The sequence below is a fragment of the Panulirus ornatus genome, chromosome 62, assembly GCF_036320965.1.
Source record: "Panulirus ornatus isolate Po-2019 chromosome 62, ASM3632096v1, whole genome shotgun sequence".
In the NCBI taxonomy this organism is placed as follows: Eukaryota; Metazoa; Arthropoda; class Malacostraca; order Decapoda; family Palinuridae; genus Panulirus; species Panulirus ornatus.
This window is the reverse complement of record NC_092285.1, coordinates 14,731,465-14,748,610: the sequence shown is the minus strand read 5'-3', so window position 1 is coordinate 14,748,610 and position 17,146 is coordinate 14,731,465. Positions and strand designations below refer to the sequence as shown.

Here is a 17,146-nt window from a genome sequence, read left to right as displayed (position 1 = left end):
GAACATTATCAAATGCTTTTTGAAAATGTAGATTGATGACTTCAACTGCTTTACTTTCATCATATACAATGATTTGTCAAGAGAAACAAAGCAGATTTATTTATTTAGTGGTGGTCCTCCAAATAGTTTAAAGTTCTATGTCGAATGATGGTTTCCATAAGTTTCGAACCACAGACATCAATATGGTTGGATGATAATTTCCAGGCAGTGACTGGGTACCTTATTTGAATAATGGTGTTACATTGGCAAACTTCATTTCATCAGGAACTTTTACTGTAGCATGTTACTTATTGAAAAGAGCAGTCAAGTGCTTACCTATCTCATTTTTTGCTTCTTTCATTGTCCTTGGGTAAAACTCATACTGCCATTTTTTATTTGTGTTGTGTTTATTGCTGATAATGTGTCTGCAGGTTTAATGTCAATTTATTGAAGAGCATTTTCCTCTCTTATCAGTAAACTGGATTTGGGACAAGGGTTGTGTGTTTGACCATGAATACAGATGCAAAGGGTTGGATAATGGAATCAATTGACTGAAGCCATTGATGATGCAGAAAGCATGCAGAAATTTAAGAAATTGTATATTGAAAATGTTCAGTATATTGGCTTCCACTAGTGTAAGACTCCTTCCACAAAGATCACAAATAGGTAATTACACATATTCGTATTACCGGATCTCAGTGTGCACCACAAGGATTGGCTATGGTTATCTGAGCAGGACAATTCATGTGGATCCAAGGCCATTCCTTTTTCCATCCTTAATCCTTTATCATACACAAAAACTTTTTTCCTACCCTAAAAAGTTGGGACTTTAATGATTAATAGAGCGTGTTTCTCTTCTTCGAATATTGAAGATTATGTTAATAGAATGCAGAAAACAGTAGATTGTTCATGCCCATTTGAGGTATTATGAGGATAAGTATTACATAATTATCCAGTACATTCTGCTACACTGGCATGCTTGACATCATTAAATATATGCGTGTTGCAAAGTAACATTAATTTTTTGCTGTTTTGTGCAAGTTTACATGAACTTTGTTGCTATTTTAATTCACATGTAGTGCACCGAATTTTTTGCTGTGGTTCATGCAAAACTGTTTTGTATATAGAAGTGAATGTAATACTTGTGGAAGATATTATGTGATGTGTAGATGGTATCATCTGAGGAATGTCATGAGGGTGTGTTAGCCTTCCAGCCAGCCAGGCAAGTGATTCCTTATTGGTGTTCTCTGTTCAGCCTAACTTATTGTGCTTCCCAGTTTTATTCACTTATTTCTCTTTGAAAGAACAGAAATGAAAAATTATATAATTGAATATTGTTTTTACTACAGTAGTAGTGTATGGTTAATAATGAATGAAATTCTAGCATAGCTGTTAAGCAATAAGGAAAAATTTTGGGGAGCTATAGTTTAGATGTATCATGTATGACAGGTAGAGAATCGATGTGAGAGAATGTGGCCTTAGTTTGTCTTTTCTTGGTGCTACCTCACAAATGCAGGGAACAGTTATGAAATATGGAAAAACATGTATATGTGTCTGTGTCTGAGGTAGAGGGAACAAAGGGAAGCAGGAGACCAAATTGGAGGTGGAAAGATGGAGTGAAAAAGATTTTGAGCGATCGGGGCCTGAACATGCAGGAGGGTGAAAGGCGTGCAAGGAATAGAGTGAATCGGAATGATGTGGTTTACTGGGGTCGACATGCTGTCAATTAATTGAATCGGGGCATGTGAAGCATCTGGTGTAAACCATGGAAAGTTTTTACAGGCCTGGATGTGGAAAGAGAGCTGTGGTTTCGGTGCATTATGCATGACAGCTAGAGACTGAGTGTGAATGAACGTGGCCTTTGTTGTCTTTTCCTAGCGCTACCTCACGCACGTGTGGGGGGAGGGGGGTGTCATTTCATGTGTGGCGGTTTGGCAACAGGAATGAATAAAGGCAGCAAGTATGAATTATGTACATGTGTATATATGTATATGTCTGTGTATGTATATATATGTATACATTGAAATGTATATGTATGAATATGTGTGTGTGTGGTTGTGTATGTATATACATGTGTTAGCAATATAGGTTAGCAATAAGTATATCAGTTGCGTCAAGAAATTTTCAAATAGATTTTCTTGAACAATAGGGGACTATGATGGAAAGCAAAGAAAAAAAAAAGGGAAGTAGCACTGTACATTGTAGTTGGTTAAACAGTAATTAGGACTGTTCTAGTTGGGGGTATCAGATAAAGCTTCTTTTCTTAAAGATTTCTCACACAAGGAACCAAAGTCTCTTATGTATTGTTTATAAAGTCATCATACCATTGAAATGTTTATATTTTTGAAAAAAAGTGGTGTCCAACTCACAATGATCATATAAACTAAATTGATACTATGTTGCTGAATACCGTTAGTCTTATCTTTTCCTAATCATAACTGTATTAAGGTCATTTTGATCTTTTCCGACATTTTCAAAAGTGTGTAATGTACTTTTTTCATTCATCTTTCTGTTCTTCATGTGTTTAGGTTGGTATCTTTTTCACTATCCTTCAAAATAGAACTGTTTCATTTTATTAACCATGATTTATACAGTTCCCAGGTTTTGAAAGTATATCAGCGAAGGAGGGCTGCATAATTAAGCACAATCATAAGCCTTTTGAAATTCTTCAAGAAAATCATCTTTAAAGATCACCTGTGACCCTTTGTAGACTGCTCCATTGATTTTGCCACTGTTGCATTAGAAAGAGATTTTGGGAATTTTCAAAATAGAGACACTTTTTTCTTTTAGAATTGAAGGAAATTAGGTAAAACTCAAGAAAAACACACGTACATGCAAATGTTTCACAGTCATCACATCATCCAAACATAAAGTGTCAAAAGCACCAGTGGTCAGTATAATTTTGCCAATGTCATCCACGTTAGGCTAAAAAGTGAGGCAAACAGATGCCAGATAGCACCATGCAGTTGCCAGGTATGATTTTTATAAGCATTTTACCAGGTACTTTTAGAAAGAGAGAAAGTGAAGGAAAGAATCTTCACATTGTTTATGTCAATTATTACACTCGATCGTTCTTGCACAAATGTGAATTATTACAAGCATATTGTCCTTGCAGATGATTCATTGCTGATATTTACTCTTGTACTTATACTATATTTCCAGCAAATCAATAGATCTATTTTGCATATGTTGATTATTATATGATATGTTTCCCACTGAATTGTATAATTCTAAAATCTGTATGTTTATAACTGCACCAGTTTTATTTACACTGTGTTTGTAGTTTCTAGATTTGTCAGCCACCTAATTATGAAATGGATAAAGAAATCTCGAATTTCCGTGTCATATTACACAAAATATAACATACTTTGAAAGGTTTATCTCCACCCCTTCCAGTATCACTGTAAATAAACTGCAGCATCCCATAAATTTCCATCTAAATAAGAGGGTCTGTGCTCCAATAATCATCTTTATCACTTTTATATGCAAGTGATGTAAGCATAGATAATGGAAGAAAAAGTTTAGACTCATATTTTTTTTATTTTTTCCATGTACACTTTGAAGAGATTTTCACATGCCCCATAACTCTCACAGTCTGCATAAGGTACCATTCATTGGCCAAAAGTACAATATCAATAGTTTGGGATAAAAACAAATCAGAATAGATATTGGCACTACAGTTCTCTGTAATTGAACATGCAGCTCTGATTTTTTATGTTATGATGTCTAAATCTAATAAATAATGAGCTTAATTTTCCTTCTGAACCAAATTCCAGTGCATGTCTGTTTGTTCACCCATGTATGCAAGATGAGGGATCTGTCTAATCAATCTCTCTGTTATCATTAGACCGATTATTTATTTGCTAAGATTTAGAGCTATTATTATTCTCATTGTATTTGTTCAAAGATCCTCTTCATTGCTGTAAAGTTTAAGGGCTTTACCAAGTATAATATATTCCATTGAATCCCTGTCTCTCAGATAATTGAGATTTAATGAGTCTTGGTCAGTTTCACAACCACAATGGCTGTGTGTTAGTGCTATATTTCTTGCAAGTTAACTGAGTGCTTGGTAGCACCGGCCAGCTCTGCCTGGGATATTTGTTCAAGATGATATTGAATGGTGTCCGGCATTTTCTTGTGCCTCATATCACATTCATACATTCATTTAAAACTTTTGTGTTAAACAGGCAGTAAATACAATGTCTGCAGAAAACCTTGTTCATCCCCATATATTTTCAAAAGCCAATACACAGCTAAGCTTTATTGTGGGTACAAGCATATGATACTCTTTGGGTGAAATCATCTTGCACCTGGTTGCTGAGACAGTGTTTCTAACAATATGAGTACAAGCATCCTGTTTAAATGTGCCACTTCATGTTCTATTGATTCCTCAGGAAGTAAGTGTACCTCATAGATTAAAAGGGTTGAAATCGATAAGAAAAATATAACTAACTAACTTCCATCTCTCTCTCTCTCTCTCTCTCTCTCTCTCTCTCTCTCTCTCTCTCTCTCTCTCTCTCTCTACCTCCCTCCCTCCCTCCCTCCCTCCCTCCTTGAAAAGCCTTTTTCTAAGTCATCATGATCAGGTTGACATCTGTGTTCTGAGAATTTTGAGTTAGGTTTCTACTGATAGCATCATAGCTGAGCAGTGTTTGTTGATTGGTCAGAGGATGGACCAAGGCTGAGCTACACCATTAGCTACCTATCATGTGTTTAACAAAGATTGAAAATCATAAGTCTCACCAGTTAGATGGGAATTAAAGGTCTTTAACCCGGGAAGTCTGAGATATCTTTCATGGCTTGGGGGATGCTGCCCTTAGGAAAAAGTTTTTCATACTTCAAAACAAATATTTTGATTGTTAGTCACAGCAGCTAGCTATAATATTACCATTTTGTAAATGCTGTGATTCCATGGTACAAGAGGGACACTATTCCATTTTGTAGGGTTTGCTTAGAGAGTTTGATACAGTAAGTAAGAACTGCTAGAAGTTTTGGAAAACTTTATTATGTCCTGGGGTACATGGATGCCACTACAATGTATTAGAAATTTGAAACACCATGCTGTATAGTGAGAAGGTCTAAAGGATGTAGGTAGATTGGAAAATATGGGCCTATATGATAACTGTGCTTATATTTTAGCTTACTTTTTTTTATAGGAGAGTTCGGCAATGGCAAATGGATGTGCCATGAAAGCCATATCAAATGACATTGAGATGACTCATCACAACATAGAGAATGGCTACCACAAGAATTCTACTTCTCCAGCAGCCCTTAGCAGTGGCATTAAAAACTCCATCTCAGTACCTGGAACCCCTGTCAGTGGCCACAGTTCAGGTAGCATGAAACCAAGCAACAGTTTCACAAATTTACATGAGGTGCCAGCATTGGATGGTAGTGTAAGTGTCCATATAGCCCAGAAGAACAATCAAAAACCTTTGATTTTAGAAACTGGTTCTATTTTATTGACAAATAATTTGAGCACAAGCTCCATTGAAGACAATGGGGAACAGAATGTTGTTGGAAACCCAGATATAATGCCGAATGTGAATCGTCTTGCAAGTCTTGATTATAAACGAAATAATTTTGACATTGAAGGGGTCTTTGATCATAAAAGTGATTCATCATTTTCTTGAGAGAGGGCTAAATTGACAAATGTGAGAAAGAAATTCCTGTTACTAGAATTAACAGTTGTTAATCTTATGTGTATTGAATTAACCATAATTATTAGAGGAAAGGAAACATCAAAGAAAAGAGTATTCATAACAGTTATAGTCATTTACATTGTTAAGTACAGAGGTAGATGACAGGTATTAGGTACTTATTGGTTTGTAAAAATGGATGACACTGGTTAGGGAAAATGAAGTTCATAGCCAAACTTCTGTATCTTCACGTATGTATGTATATGTGTGTGTGTGTGTGTGTGCATGACCATAGGTAAAAAGTGTTGTAACTCCAGGCTCTCTTGTATAAGGTTCCTGTAGCTTCAAGGCTTAGCTCCACATAGTAACAGGGGTAAGACAGACTATGTTTGGGTGGAAGATCTTAGTCATTGCTGCACTATTTTCCTCAACTGTTGATGATACAGCCATGTTTAAGATGACTTTCTGCTTATTGTGTTACCACTTGGAGGCAGAGACTTGGAACCCCGTGTCAATATTACTATTACCTTCATGATTATCTTTACTTTTATTTTTATTATTAATATTATTATTATTATAATTATTATTAGTATTATTCTTTTTTTTTTTTCTTAGACTATTCACCATTTCCTGCATTAGCGAGGTAACGTCAAGAACAGAAGACTGGCCTTTGAGGGAATATTCTCACTTGGCCCCCTTCTCTGTTCCTTCTTTTGGAAAATTAAAAACGAGAGGGGAGGATTTCCCGCTCCCCGCTCCCTTCCCTTTTAGTCGCCTTGTACAGCACGCAGGGAATACGTGGGAAGTATTCTTTCTCCCCTATCCCCAGGGATAATTATTACTATTATTGTTATTATTAATAATATCATTATTATTATTATTATTATTATTATTATTATTATTATTATTATTATTATTATTGTTATTATTATTATTATTATCATTATTATTATTATTATCATTATTATTGTCATTGATTTTTTTCACCTTGCATCATCAGGCCTTGATTGCTCCATAACTTGTTTGCTTCATCCTTCCATCTCCAGCTTGGTCTCCCTGTTATTCTTGTTCCCTCCACACATATATCCTCTTCATCAACCTTTCCTCTCTCATTCTCTTCATATGGCCAAACTATTTAAGGATGCTTTTCATCTCTCACAACCACACTTTTTATTGCCATGTCTCTATTACCCTTTCATTGCTTACAGCTTTACACCATAAATTGTCCTCATACAATTAATTTCCAACACATCCATTGTCCTCTGCAAAGCCTTATCTATAGCCAAATGCCTCGCATCTGTATGACATTGTTGGGACTAATATATGTACATACTAATTTTTGCCTTTCCATACAACATTCTCTCTTTCATCAGATTTTTCAATGCTCTCAAAACCTTCACCCCCCCCCTCACCCACCCTATGACTGACTTCTGCTTCCATGGTTCCATTTTACTGCCATGTCCACTCCTGGATATCTTCAATTATTCACTTCCTCTAAGTTTTCTCCGTTCAAACTCATCCCTGCTAAACCTGATAACTCTCCTTTCACACAGTCTTCTATAAATCAGTCACCAACTTCTGTAGTTTCTCATTTGCATCTGCCACCAGTCATCAGCAAACAAGTGACACTTTTCCCAGGCCCTCTCCACCCTCACAAAACGCATGCTTACCCCTTTCTCCAAGACTCTCGCATTTATCTCCCTCACCATCCCATTCTTAAACAAATTGAACAACCATGGTGACATCACGCATACCCCTATTATTATATTATGTTATATATATATATTATGTATCCAAACCATTTCAATACACCATCTTCTACCCTCTCAACTACACTCTTTTTATTACCACACATCTCTCTTACCCGTATTATTATTATTATTATTATTATTATTATTATTATTATTATTATTATTATTATTGTATTATTATTGTATTGTTGACTGGTTGGTAAGGTTATTTAATGTATGTATGATTCATGGTGAGGTGCCTGAGGATTGGCGGAATGCTTGCATAGTGCCATTGTACAAAGGCAAAGGGGATAAGAGTGAGTGCTCAAATTACAGAGGTATAAGTTTGTTGAGTATTCCTGGTAAATTATATGGGAGGGTACTGATTGAGAGGGTGAAGGCATGTACAGAGCATCAGATTGGGGGAGAACAGTGTGGTTTCAGAAGTGGTAGAGGATGTGTGGATCAGGTGTTTGCTTTGAAGAATGTATGTGAGAAACACTTAGAAAAACAAATGGATTTGTATGTAGCATTTATGGATCTGGAGAAGGCATATGATAGAGGTGATAGAGATGCTCTGTGGAAGGTATTAAGAATATATGGTGTGGGAGGAAAGTTGTTAGAAGCAGAGAAAAGTTTTTATCAAGGATGTAAGGCATGTGTACGTGTAGGAAGAGAGGAAAGTGATTGGTTCTCAGTGAATGTACGTTTGCGGCAGGGGTGTGTGATGTCTCCATGGTTGTTTAATTTGTTTATGGATGGGGTTGTTAGAGAGGTGAATGCAAGAGTTTTGGAAAGAGGGGCAAGTATGCAGTCTGTTGTGGATGAGAGAGCTTGGGAAGTGAGTCAGTTGTTGTTCGCTGATGATACAGCGCTGGTGGCGATTCATGTGAGAAACTGCAGAAGCTGGTGACTGAGTTTGGTAAAATGTATGAAAGAAGAAAGTTGAGAGTAAATGTGAATAAGAGCAAGGTTATTAGATACAGTAGGGTTGAGGGTCAAGTCAGTTGGGAGGTAAGTTTGAATGGAGAAAAACTGGAGGAAGTGATGTGTTTTAGATATCTGCGAGTGGATTTGGCAGCGGGTGGAACCATGGAAGTGGATGTGAATCATAGGTTGGGGGAGGGGGGCGAAAGTTCTGGGAGCGTTGAAGAATGTGTGGAAGTCGAGAACATTATCTCGGAAAGCAAAAATGGGTATGTTTGAAGGAATAGTTTTTCCAACAATGTTGTATGGTTGCAAGGCATGGGCTATAGATAGAGTTGTGTGCAGGAGGGTGGATGTGCTGGAAATGAGATGTTTGAGGACAATATGTGGTGTGAGGTGGTTTGATCGAGTAAGTAATAACAGGGTAAGAGAGATGTGTGGTAGTAAAAAGAATGTGGTTGAGAGAGCAGGAGAGGGTGTTTTGAAATGGTTTGGTCACATGGAGAGAATGAGTGAGGAAAGATTGACCAAGAGGATATATGTGTCAGAGGTGGAGGGAACGAGAAGTGGGAGACCAAATTGGAGGTGGAAAGATGGAGTGAAAAAGATTTTGAGTGATCGGGGCCTGAACATGCAGGAGGGTGTAAGGTGTGCAAGGAATAGAGTGAATTGGAACGATGTGGTATACCGGGGTCGACGTGCTGTCAATGGATTGAACCAGGGCATGTGAAGCGTCTGGGGTAAACCATGGAAAGTTCTGTAGGGCCTGGATGTGGAAAGAGAGCTGTGGTTTCGGTGTGTTATTACATGACAGCTAGAGACTGAGTGTGAACGAATGGGGCCTTTGTTGTCCTTTCCTAGTGCTACCTCGCTCACATGAAGGCGAGGGGGTTGTTATTCCATGTGTGGCGAGGTGGCGATGGGAATGAATAAAGGCAGACAGTATGAATTATGTACGTGTATATATGTATATGTTTGTGTTTGTATATATATGTATACATTGAGTTGTACAGGTATGTATATTTGCCTGTGTGGACGTATATGTATATTCATGTGTATGTGGGTGGGTTGAGCCATTCTTTCGTCTGTTTCTTTGCGCTACCTCGCTAACGCAGGAGACAGCGACAAAGCAAAATAAATAAATAAATAAAATAATTATTATTATTATTATTATTATTATTATTATTATTATTATTATTATTATTATTATTGGTATTTATGGATCTGGAGAAAGCAGATGATATGGTTGATCGATAAGGTTTGTGGAAAGTGTTACAAATGTATTGTGTAGGAGCAAAACTATCAGAAGCAGTGAGGAGTTTTTATGAAGAGAGTAATATGTGTGTTTATGTAGAAAGAGAGGAGGATGGTTGCTTCCAGGTGAAGTTGGGTCTGCAGCAGGGAGTGTGGTGTTCTCACTGCTAATTAATCTGTTTATGAATGGGGAGGTCTGGCGTTAACTTGAACTGTTGATTTGCCATGCTAAGGCTTCTTCATCACTGGGTATCCAGAGGGATTTAGGGAATGGGGTAGGTCTTCAGTCTGTAAGGAATTGGGGCCTTGGAAGTTGAGTCAGTTCCTGTTTGTTGATGAAGTGGCACTGGTGGCAGATTTGAGTGAGAATGTGCAGCAGTTAGCTTAGAGTTTGGAAGAATATAAGAAAGGAAAAAAGTCGAGTAAATGTGAATAAAAGTAAGGTTATTTGGTTCAGTGGAGGAGAGAGACAAGTTAGTCGGAGTGTGTGTTTGAATGTTTGGAGTGTAAGTTTGGATGGAGAGAACTTGGAAGAAGTAAAGTGTTTTAGATACATGGGAGTGGACATGGTAGCAGAGAGAACCACAGGAGCTGAAGAAAGTTATATGACGGGTGAGTGGGTGAAGGTCTTGGGTGCATTGACGAATGTGTGGAAAGCAAAGTCACTTTCTGTGAGGGCAAAGATGGGTATGTTTAAAGGTGTAGTGATGCATGGATGTGAGGTGTAGTCCTCAGATGACAAAGCACAGAACATGAATATGTTGCGAATGAAATGCTTAATAACAACATGTGGTGTGAGAAGGGTTGATCAAGTAGGAAATGATAGGGTAATAGGGAAGTTTGGTAGGAAGAGTAGTATGTATGAGAGAGCTGAAAGATGAGTGCTGAAATGATTTGGACATTTGATGAAGAATGAATGAGAAAATGACTAAGAATGTATACATGTCAGAAGTAGAGGGACCCAAGGATACGGTGGAAGGATGGAGTGAAAGATGCTTTGAGTGTTTGGGGTCTGAACATATAGGAGGATATGAGGTGTTCAAGAGCTGGAGTGAAATGAATCTTTGTAGTATGCAGGGGTGACATGCTGTTACTGGGCTGAACAAGGACTTTTCAAAGTGTTTGGCAAACCACAGAAAGGTCTCGTGAGACCCAGTTGTGCATAGGGAGATCTGTTATAGTGATTGTGAGTAAATGAGGCCATTCCTTTGTCTGCTTTTGATGCTACTATACTGATGTGGAAAACTGTGATTACACATGAAAAAAATATAATTAACTTCCTAACTGTTAAAAAGGCTTGTGTGAAGAGTTATCTGGAGATTGGGTGAAGAATAGGTGAAGGTGAGAGAAAACAAAACTAGGGGAGTGAGCAAAGAATGAGAGGTATTTAGGGAAGCATTGCTTACATGCGCTGAAGAATTATGGCACACAGGTGGTGAGATGTAGGCACATGAGAAAGGGTAGGGATTGGTAGGATGAGGGAATGGAGTTGTTAAGAAGAAAGACAAAATAGATTTGTATGGTCATTACCTTCAGGGAAGGAGTGAGAGGGATTTGGAAATGTACAAGAAGTAGCTGGAAATCAAAAGGAAGGTGAAGGTCCTGAAAAAGAAGGCAAGTCAGTGTTAGGGCAAGAGAGTATCAACAAACTTCAGAAAGAAGAAGAATATGTTTTGGAAGCAGGTGAATTGTGGGAGGAGAACAAAGGAACAAGTGAGGAAAGAAAGAATAGGCAAGGAGGAGGTGATGTGATTGAGTATTTTAAGGGATTGCTGAATATTTAGGTGATAGGGTGACAGATGTGGTTGGGGTTATTAGGTTGAGGAAGTATGTGAAGTAAGAGTGATAGAAATAGCTTGGTGAAAAGGGAAGAGATAGTGAAAGCCTTTCTTAAAATGAAGTGTGGCAAGGCAGCTGGAGTGGATGGGATTAGGGCTGAATTTCTCAAGAAAAGAGGTGACACTGTTGTTGACTGGTTTATTAGGGCTTTCGGTGTGTGCATGGCTCAGATAGATGTGCCCGAGGATCAGTGGAATGCATATTTAGTGCCGTTATAAAAAGCCAAAGGGGACAAAAGTGAATATTCAAATTACAGAAATATGATTTTGTTGAGTGCATCTGTTAAGTTTTAAGGGAAAGTGGTGATGGAGGGCATGGTGGCATGCAAAGAGTAACAGAATGTGTAGGAACTATGTGGATTCTGTGAGAATTATTAAGAGAAACAGAAGGAATTGCATGTGGCACTTATGGATGGGTTGGTTAGGGAGGTAAATGTAAGGGTCTTGGAAAGAGGGATGAGTATGCAATATGCAGGGAGTGTGAGGGCATGGGAAGTAAGTTAGTTGTTTGCTAATGACACAGCACTGGTGGCAGATTTGAGTGAGAAACTGCAAAAGTTGATGTCTGGGAGAGTGTGTGAAAGAAGGTTTAGAGTAAATGTGAATAAAAGGAAAGTCATTAGGTTTAACAGTGCAGAAAGGACAGGTTAGTTATGTTGTGAGTGTGAATGGAGAAAATGTTGAGGAATTGTAGTGTAGTGGATACCAGAGAGTGTACATGACAGTGAATGGAACCATGGAAATGGAAATGGGTCATAGGGTAGGTGAGAGGACAAAGGTTCTTGGAGCAATGAAGAATGTATGGAAAGAGAGATCATTGTTTTGGAGTGCAAAAATGGGTATGTTTGAAGTTATAGTAGCCCTTTTGATATTTAATGGGTGAGGCATGGGCTATAGATTAGAATGAGCAGAGGAGAATGTTGAAAATAAAGTTTGAGGACATGTGATGTGAGGTGGTTTGATTGATTAATAAAAGGGTAAGAGAAAGGTGTAGTAATAAAAAGAATTTGGTTGAAAGAGCTGAAATGATTTGGACATGTGGAGAGAATGAATGAGGAGAGGTTGACAAAGCAGAAGTGCAGAGGACAAGGAGAAGGGGGAAATCAAATTGGAAATGGAAGGATAGAGTAAAAAATATTTTGATTGCAATGTGCTATCATTGGACTGGACCATGGCATATGAAGCAGTCAGGAAAAAACCATGGAAAGGTCTGTGGGGCCTGTTTATGGATTGGAGGCTGTGGTTTGAGTGCATTGAAGGTGACAGCTAGAGGATGAATGTGAGCAAATGAGGCCTTTCTTCATCTGTTCTTAGTGCTACTAATGTTGGAAACAAAAAAATTCTAAATATGGAGAAAGGATTCGATAGGTTTGACAGAGATGCTTTGTGGAAGATTTTACAGTTATATGGTGTATGAGGAAAGCTACTTGAAGCATTAAAAAGTTTTGATGAAGAGAATCAGATGTGGGTTAATGTTGGAAAAGAGGAGGGTGAGTGGTTTCAGGTGAAGGTAGGTCTGTAGTATGGGTGTTTGATATCACCATGGCTTTTTTATTCCTTTTCATGAATAGGGCAATTAGGTAGGTAAATACAAGGATCTTAGAGGAAGGGGCAGATCTCTTATCTGTTTAAAGTGGGGAGGCCTGAGACTTATTTCCTATTGATGACACTGCTCTGGTGGCAGATTTGAGTGAGAAATTTCAGAAGCTGGTTTCTGAAGTTGGTGGAATATGTGAATGAGAAAGATGAGGGTTTATGTGAATGAAAGTAAGGTTGTTAATATTAGCATGTAAGAGAGACAGTTCATTTGGAGTGAGAGTTTGAATCGATGGAACCTTGAGTAGATGTAGCATTTTAGAAACCTTGGGGTGGACATGGCAGTGAATGAAACAATGGGAGTTGAAATAAACCCTTAGGATGGGTGAGGAGGCTAATGCACTGGGCACATTGAGGAGTGTGTGGAAAGAAGTAACTGTCTGTAAAGGCAAAGATAGAAGTGTATGGTGTTCAAGTGGCCCTGAGGTATGGGCCATGGATGAAAATGCATGGAAGAAGATGCAGGAAATGAAATATTTTTGGACAGCAAGTGGTGTGAGGAGGGTTGATCAAATACGAAATGATAAGGTAAGGATGAAGTTTGAAAAAAAAATTATGTCTGAGAGAGTTGAAATGTATTTGCTAATATGGTTTAGACATATGGAGAGGGAGAGTGAAAAGAGGCTGACTAAGATGGCATACATATTAGAATGGAAAGGATGGAGAATGGGGAAACTGAAGAGGAGGTGAAGGGATAGGGTGAAAGATACTTTGAGTTCTCAGGGCCTGTACATGCAGGATGGTGTAAGGTGTGCAACAGTGGGCAATGTGCTGTCAGTTTGCTGAAGCAAGGGATATGAAATAGTCAGGGAAACCACAGAAGGGTCTGTAGGTCTTGGCTATGGATAGGAAGCTCAAGTTTTGGTGCATTATACTTGCCTTAGTGAGGTGGCATCAGGAGCAAACAAACTACAGCATCATTTGCATATATGTACTCTTTAGCTATCATTTGTAATGAACTGAAACTAGAACTTGTCATCCAAAGCTAGGCCACATAGACTGTTCAGTGGTTTACTTTGACCACTTGGTGTTATTTATCTTTAAACCCTAGTGCCTGTTTTATGGGGCTCCCATTGCTATGAGTATGGACTCCACAATCGAGCACATGGACAATTGCACTGGGAACAGTTACTGAACAACAGACTGACCTCATTGATGGGTGCAGTCGATAAGGTTTTGGAAAAGATTAATAGAAAACAAATGGATGACTTTATACAGATAGAAATTACCCCATTAGGAGACAGTACAGCTTCAGGAAGTCATGTGTAACAACCCAAGATCTCCATGAGAGAGTGAGCTTTGACTTAAACAAAAAAGAAGGCTGAATGGATTACATGTATTTGGACTGCCAGAAAGCATTTGACACTGCTGTAAGGGATGCTGATCAAGAAGCTGGATAACCAGGCAGGAGTAAAGGGCAAACTCCTTCTGTGAATGGTAGATTATCTCAGTGGATGGAAACGTAGGACGTGTTAGAGGAGCCCTCTCCAGGAGAGTTGAGGTGACCAGCAGATTGCCACGGTTCTGGCCTGGGACTCTTTTTGATCTATGTAAATGACTTTCTGGAAAGTATGGAATGCTATCTGAATATGTTTGCAGATGATGCAAATGTCATGTAGGTGAAAAGTGAGGAGAATTGCATCAGTTTAGAAGGTGACCTAGACAGGCTAGGTTGGTGTGATACATAGTTGAAGAAATTTATCCATACCAAATGTAATGTTGTGAGGATGGGACAAAGTGAGAGAAGGCCCCAATACAATTATTATTTAGCTGGAAATAGGCTTCAGAATTCTAGGTACGAGAAGGACTTGTGAATCAACATCATACTTAATCTCTCACCTGAGTCATGCATTAGGAGATTAGTTACTTATGGAGGCAACTGTGTGGAGGTAAATTTTAGAATGCTGTAGCTTTTAAGTGTAAGGAGAAGAGAGTATTTTTAACCATTTCATATCCTACTATGGCCAAAACTAGGATATGCTTCTCAGGACTGGTCGTGGTATGTAAAGAAGCACAAAGAGCTAATAGAGAAAGCCAAGAATTAAGAAGACTGAGTCACAAGGGAAGGCTAGTAGCTTTAAATTTACCCACTTTGGAAGAGCGAAGAGTGAAGTTTGACTAGATCGCAGCCTTTAAGTTTAAAACCAGATTGAAGACATAAACAGTGAACAGTTCTTCAAGAAATTTAGGAGTAGGGCAACCAAAAGACATAACATGAAATTCAGCAAGCTAAAAAGATGTAAAGAATCACTTACATAGTATAATCATGATGGATGAATGGACATGAAATTCAGCAAGCTAAAAAAAATGTAAAGAATCACTTACATAGTATAATTATGGTGGATGAATGGGAGTAAATGACTGTAGACAAGGTTATGCAGACAACATATATAAAGTTAAGAAGTTGTATGATTTGTAGGGAATGTTCAAGAGATAGGGCCCCACAAGTATAAAACTCCCTCCCTGTATAGTACAAATAGGTAATTACATGTACTCTTGCACAGGGAGGTAATCACTTACATACAAAGAACACTCATAAACACACTCATTTAAATAGGATGCATCTTCATATCCTATAAACATGTGTTGGATGTAAAGTAGCTATAATTTGTACTTAGTTTAGTTAATGGAAAGAAAGTTGTAGTGGCAGTATACACTTAGTGAAATAGCGCTGTGATAGGGTCTTGGCCAGGAAATTATAATCACTACCGATGTATATAGTGTATCTATTGTTATTCTGATGTAAATAATGTTTAAGTCTCTGTTTGGAGTACTCTCAGATTTTATATTTTGCATTAAATGTTATTTGAGATTAAGGTATCAGCTATTGCCTTTAAGGAGAAGGCACAGGTTTCTCAGAGTTGGAGTTTTTTATTAAGTAATTTCTACTAATAGACTGTCACCTGCTTTTAATATTAGGCTAAGCTTGAAGATTAATCTCCATCTGTCTCTACAATGAATATATAATAAGTTATTATAAAGTTGCTGGATATTATTTTTTCTAGACTTTTTTTTTTAACTATCTCTTCCTAAAGGTCAATGGTATCAGAATGAGATATCTTCTCTCTAGTAAACCAGTACATCTGATAGCTTCCAAAATATGCCTAAGGTATTCTTCACCTCTTTCTGTGAAAATATAACGTGATTTTCTGTGCATAATTAATTTACTTTCATAGTATTAAACACATTTTTGAACTGCATGATTTTCCTATCTGAATATAAAAAAATTTAGAATGCCAGTAAGGAAATAATTTTTGTGCTATTGCAATTTTTAACTTTCTTTTAAATCTTTTTTAAAAAGACTATATATGAATTCAGAATTACACAGTCAGGAGTCAGGGATATCTTAGAATTTCATGGACTACACATGATTTCACACAAAGCAATTGATTTTTTCACTTTATGACATTTTCATTTAAATCAGGAGAATATGGATAACAGGTTATGTATTGAAAGGGATTTTGTTTGAATCCTGTGCTTTCTCCATGGCACACCGTTCATGTTGAAATATATACTGAACTAGACCACAAAAGCAAACACGGGTAAAGGAAGCTGCTAGATAGGAAAAGAATGTTGTAAAATATATTGCTTTAGTACCTAAATATGTGTGTTGCATTTATTGATGAATTCCACTATGAAGTAAGTAAACTTATAATTCTGTTGTCATTTTGATTGTTCACCATTATGTATTGAGTGTGAGATGCTGTATGCTGATCATGTTTTATTAATGAAAGTGCAAATTTGTTGATTAAGGGTAATTGGTACTGCATACTGATAAATTAAGATATTTCCTTTGTTTAGTATATTTGTTAAAAGTGATATAAGAAATTGGATGTGAAATAATATTTGGTGTATTATACAAATCTAAAATAAATTTGGTTTTATTGTATTTTTACTTTTCAAAGTGATTAATGTTTGTTTACACCTTAGCATGTTTACACTCTTACAAAATCTTTTGTGTAAGCATTGTAGAACTGTATATTACATCCCTTTTTAAGTTCATGAGTTTGAATGACATCCAGGCATTACAAGTTTGTTATTTCCTACCATACCAAACCATTAAAAGTAATGTTACTTTATTCGAAATATAACTTTTCAGCGAATAATTCCATTTAATCTTAGCTTCTTGGTACAGTAATTACAGTGATCATGATGTTTGATGATTTTGGTTTTTGAAAAGGTG

At 37.4% G+C, this 17,146-nt stretch overlaps 1 protein-coding gene across 1 annotated transcript in view; it reads left to right on the top strand.

The window, feature by feature from the left end:
* The window catches only part of uex (metal transporter uex), a 244,164-nt gene extending 227,312 nt beyond the window's left edge, over window positions 1-16,852 (top strand). Inside the window, exon 16 of the mRNA XM_071656143.1 lies at window positions 5,136-16,852. Within this exon, the coding sequence (XP_071512244.1) occupies window positions 5,136-5,612 (477 nt within the window). The 3' untranslated portion in view covers window positions 5,613-16,852. The remainder of the gene's footprint in view (window positions 1-5,135) is intronic.
* The last annotated feature ends 294 nt before the right edge of the window (window positions 16,853-17,146 follow it).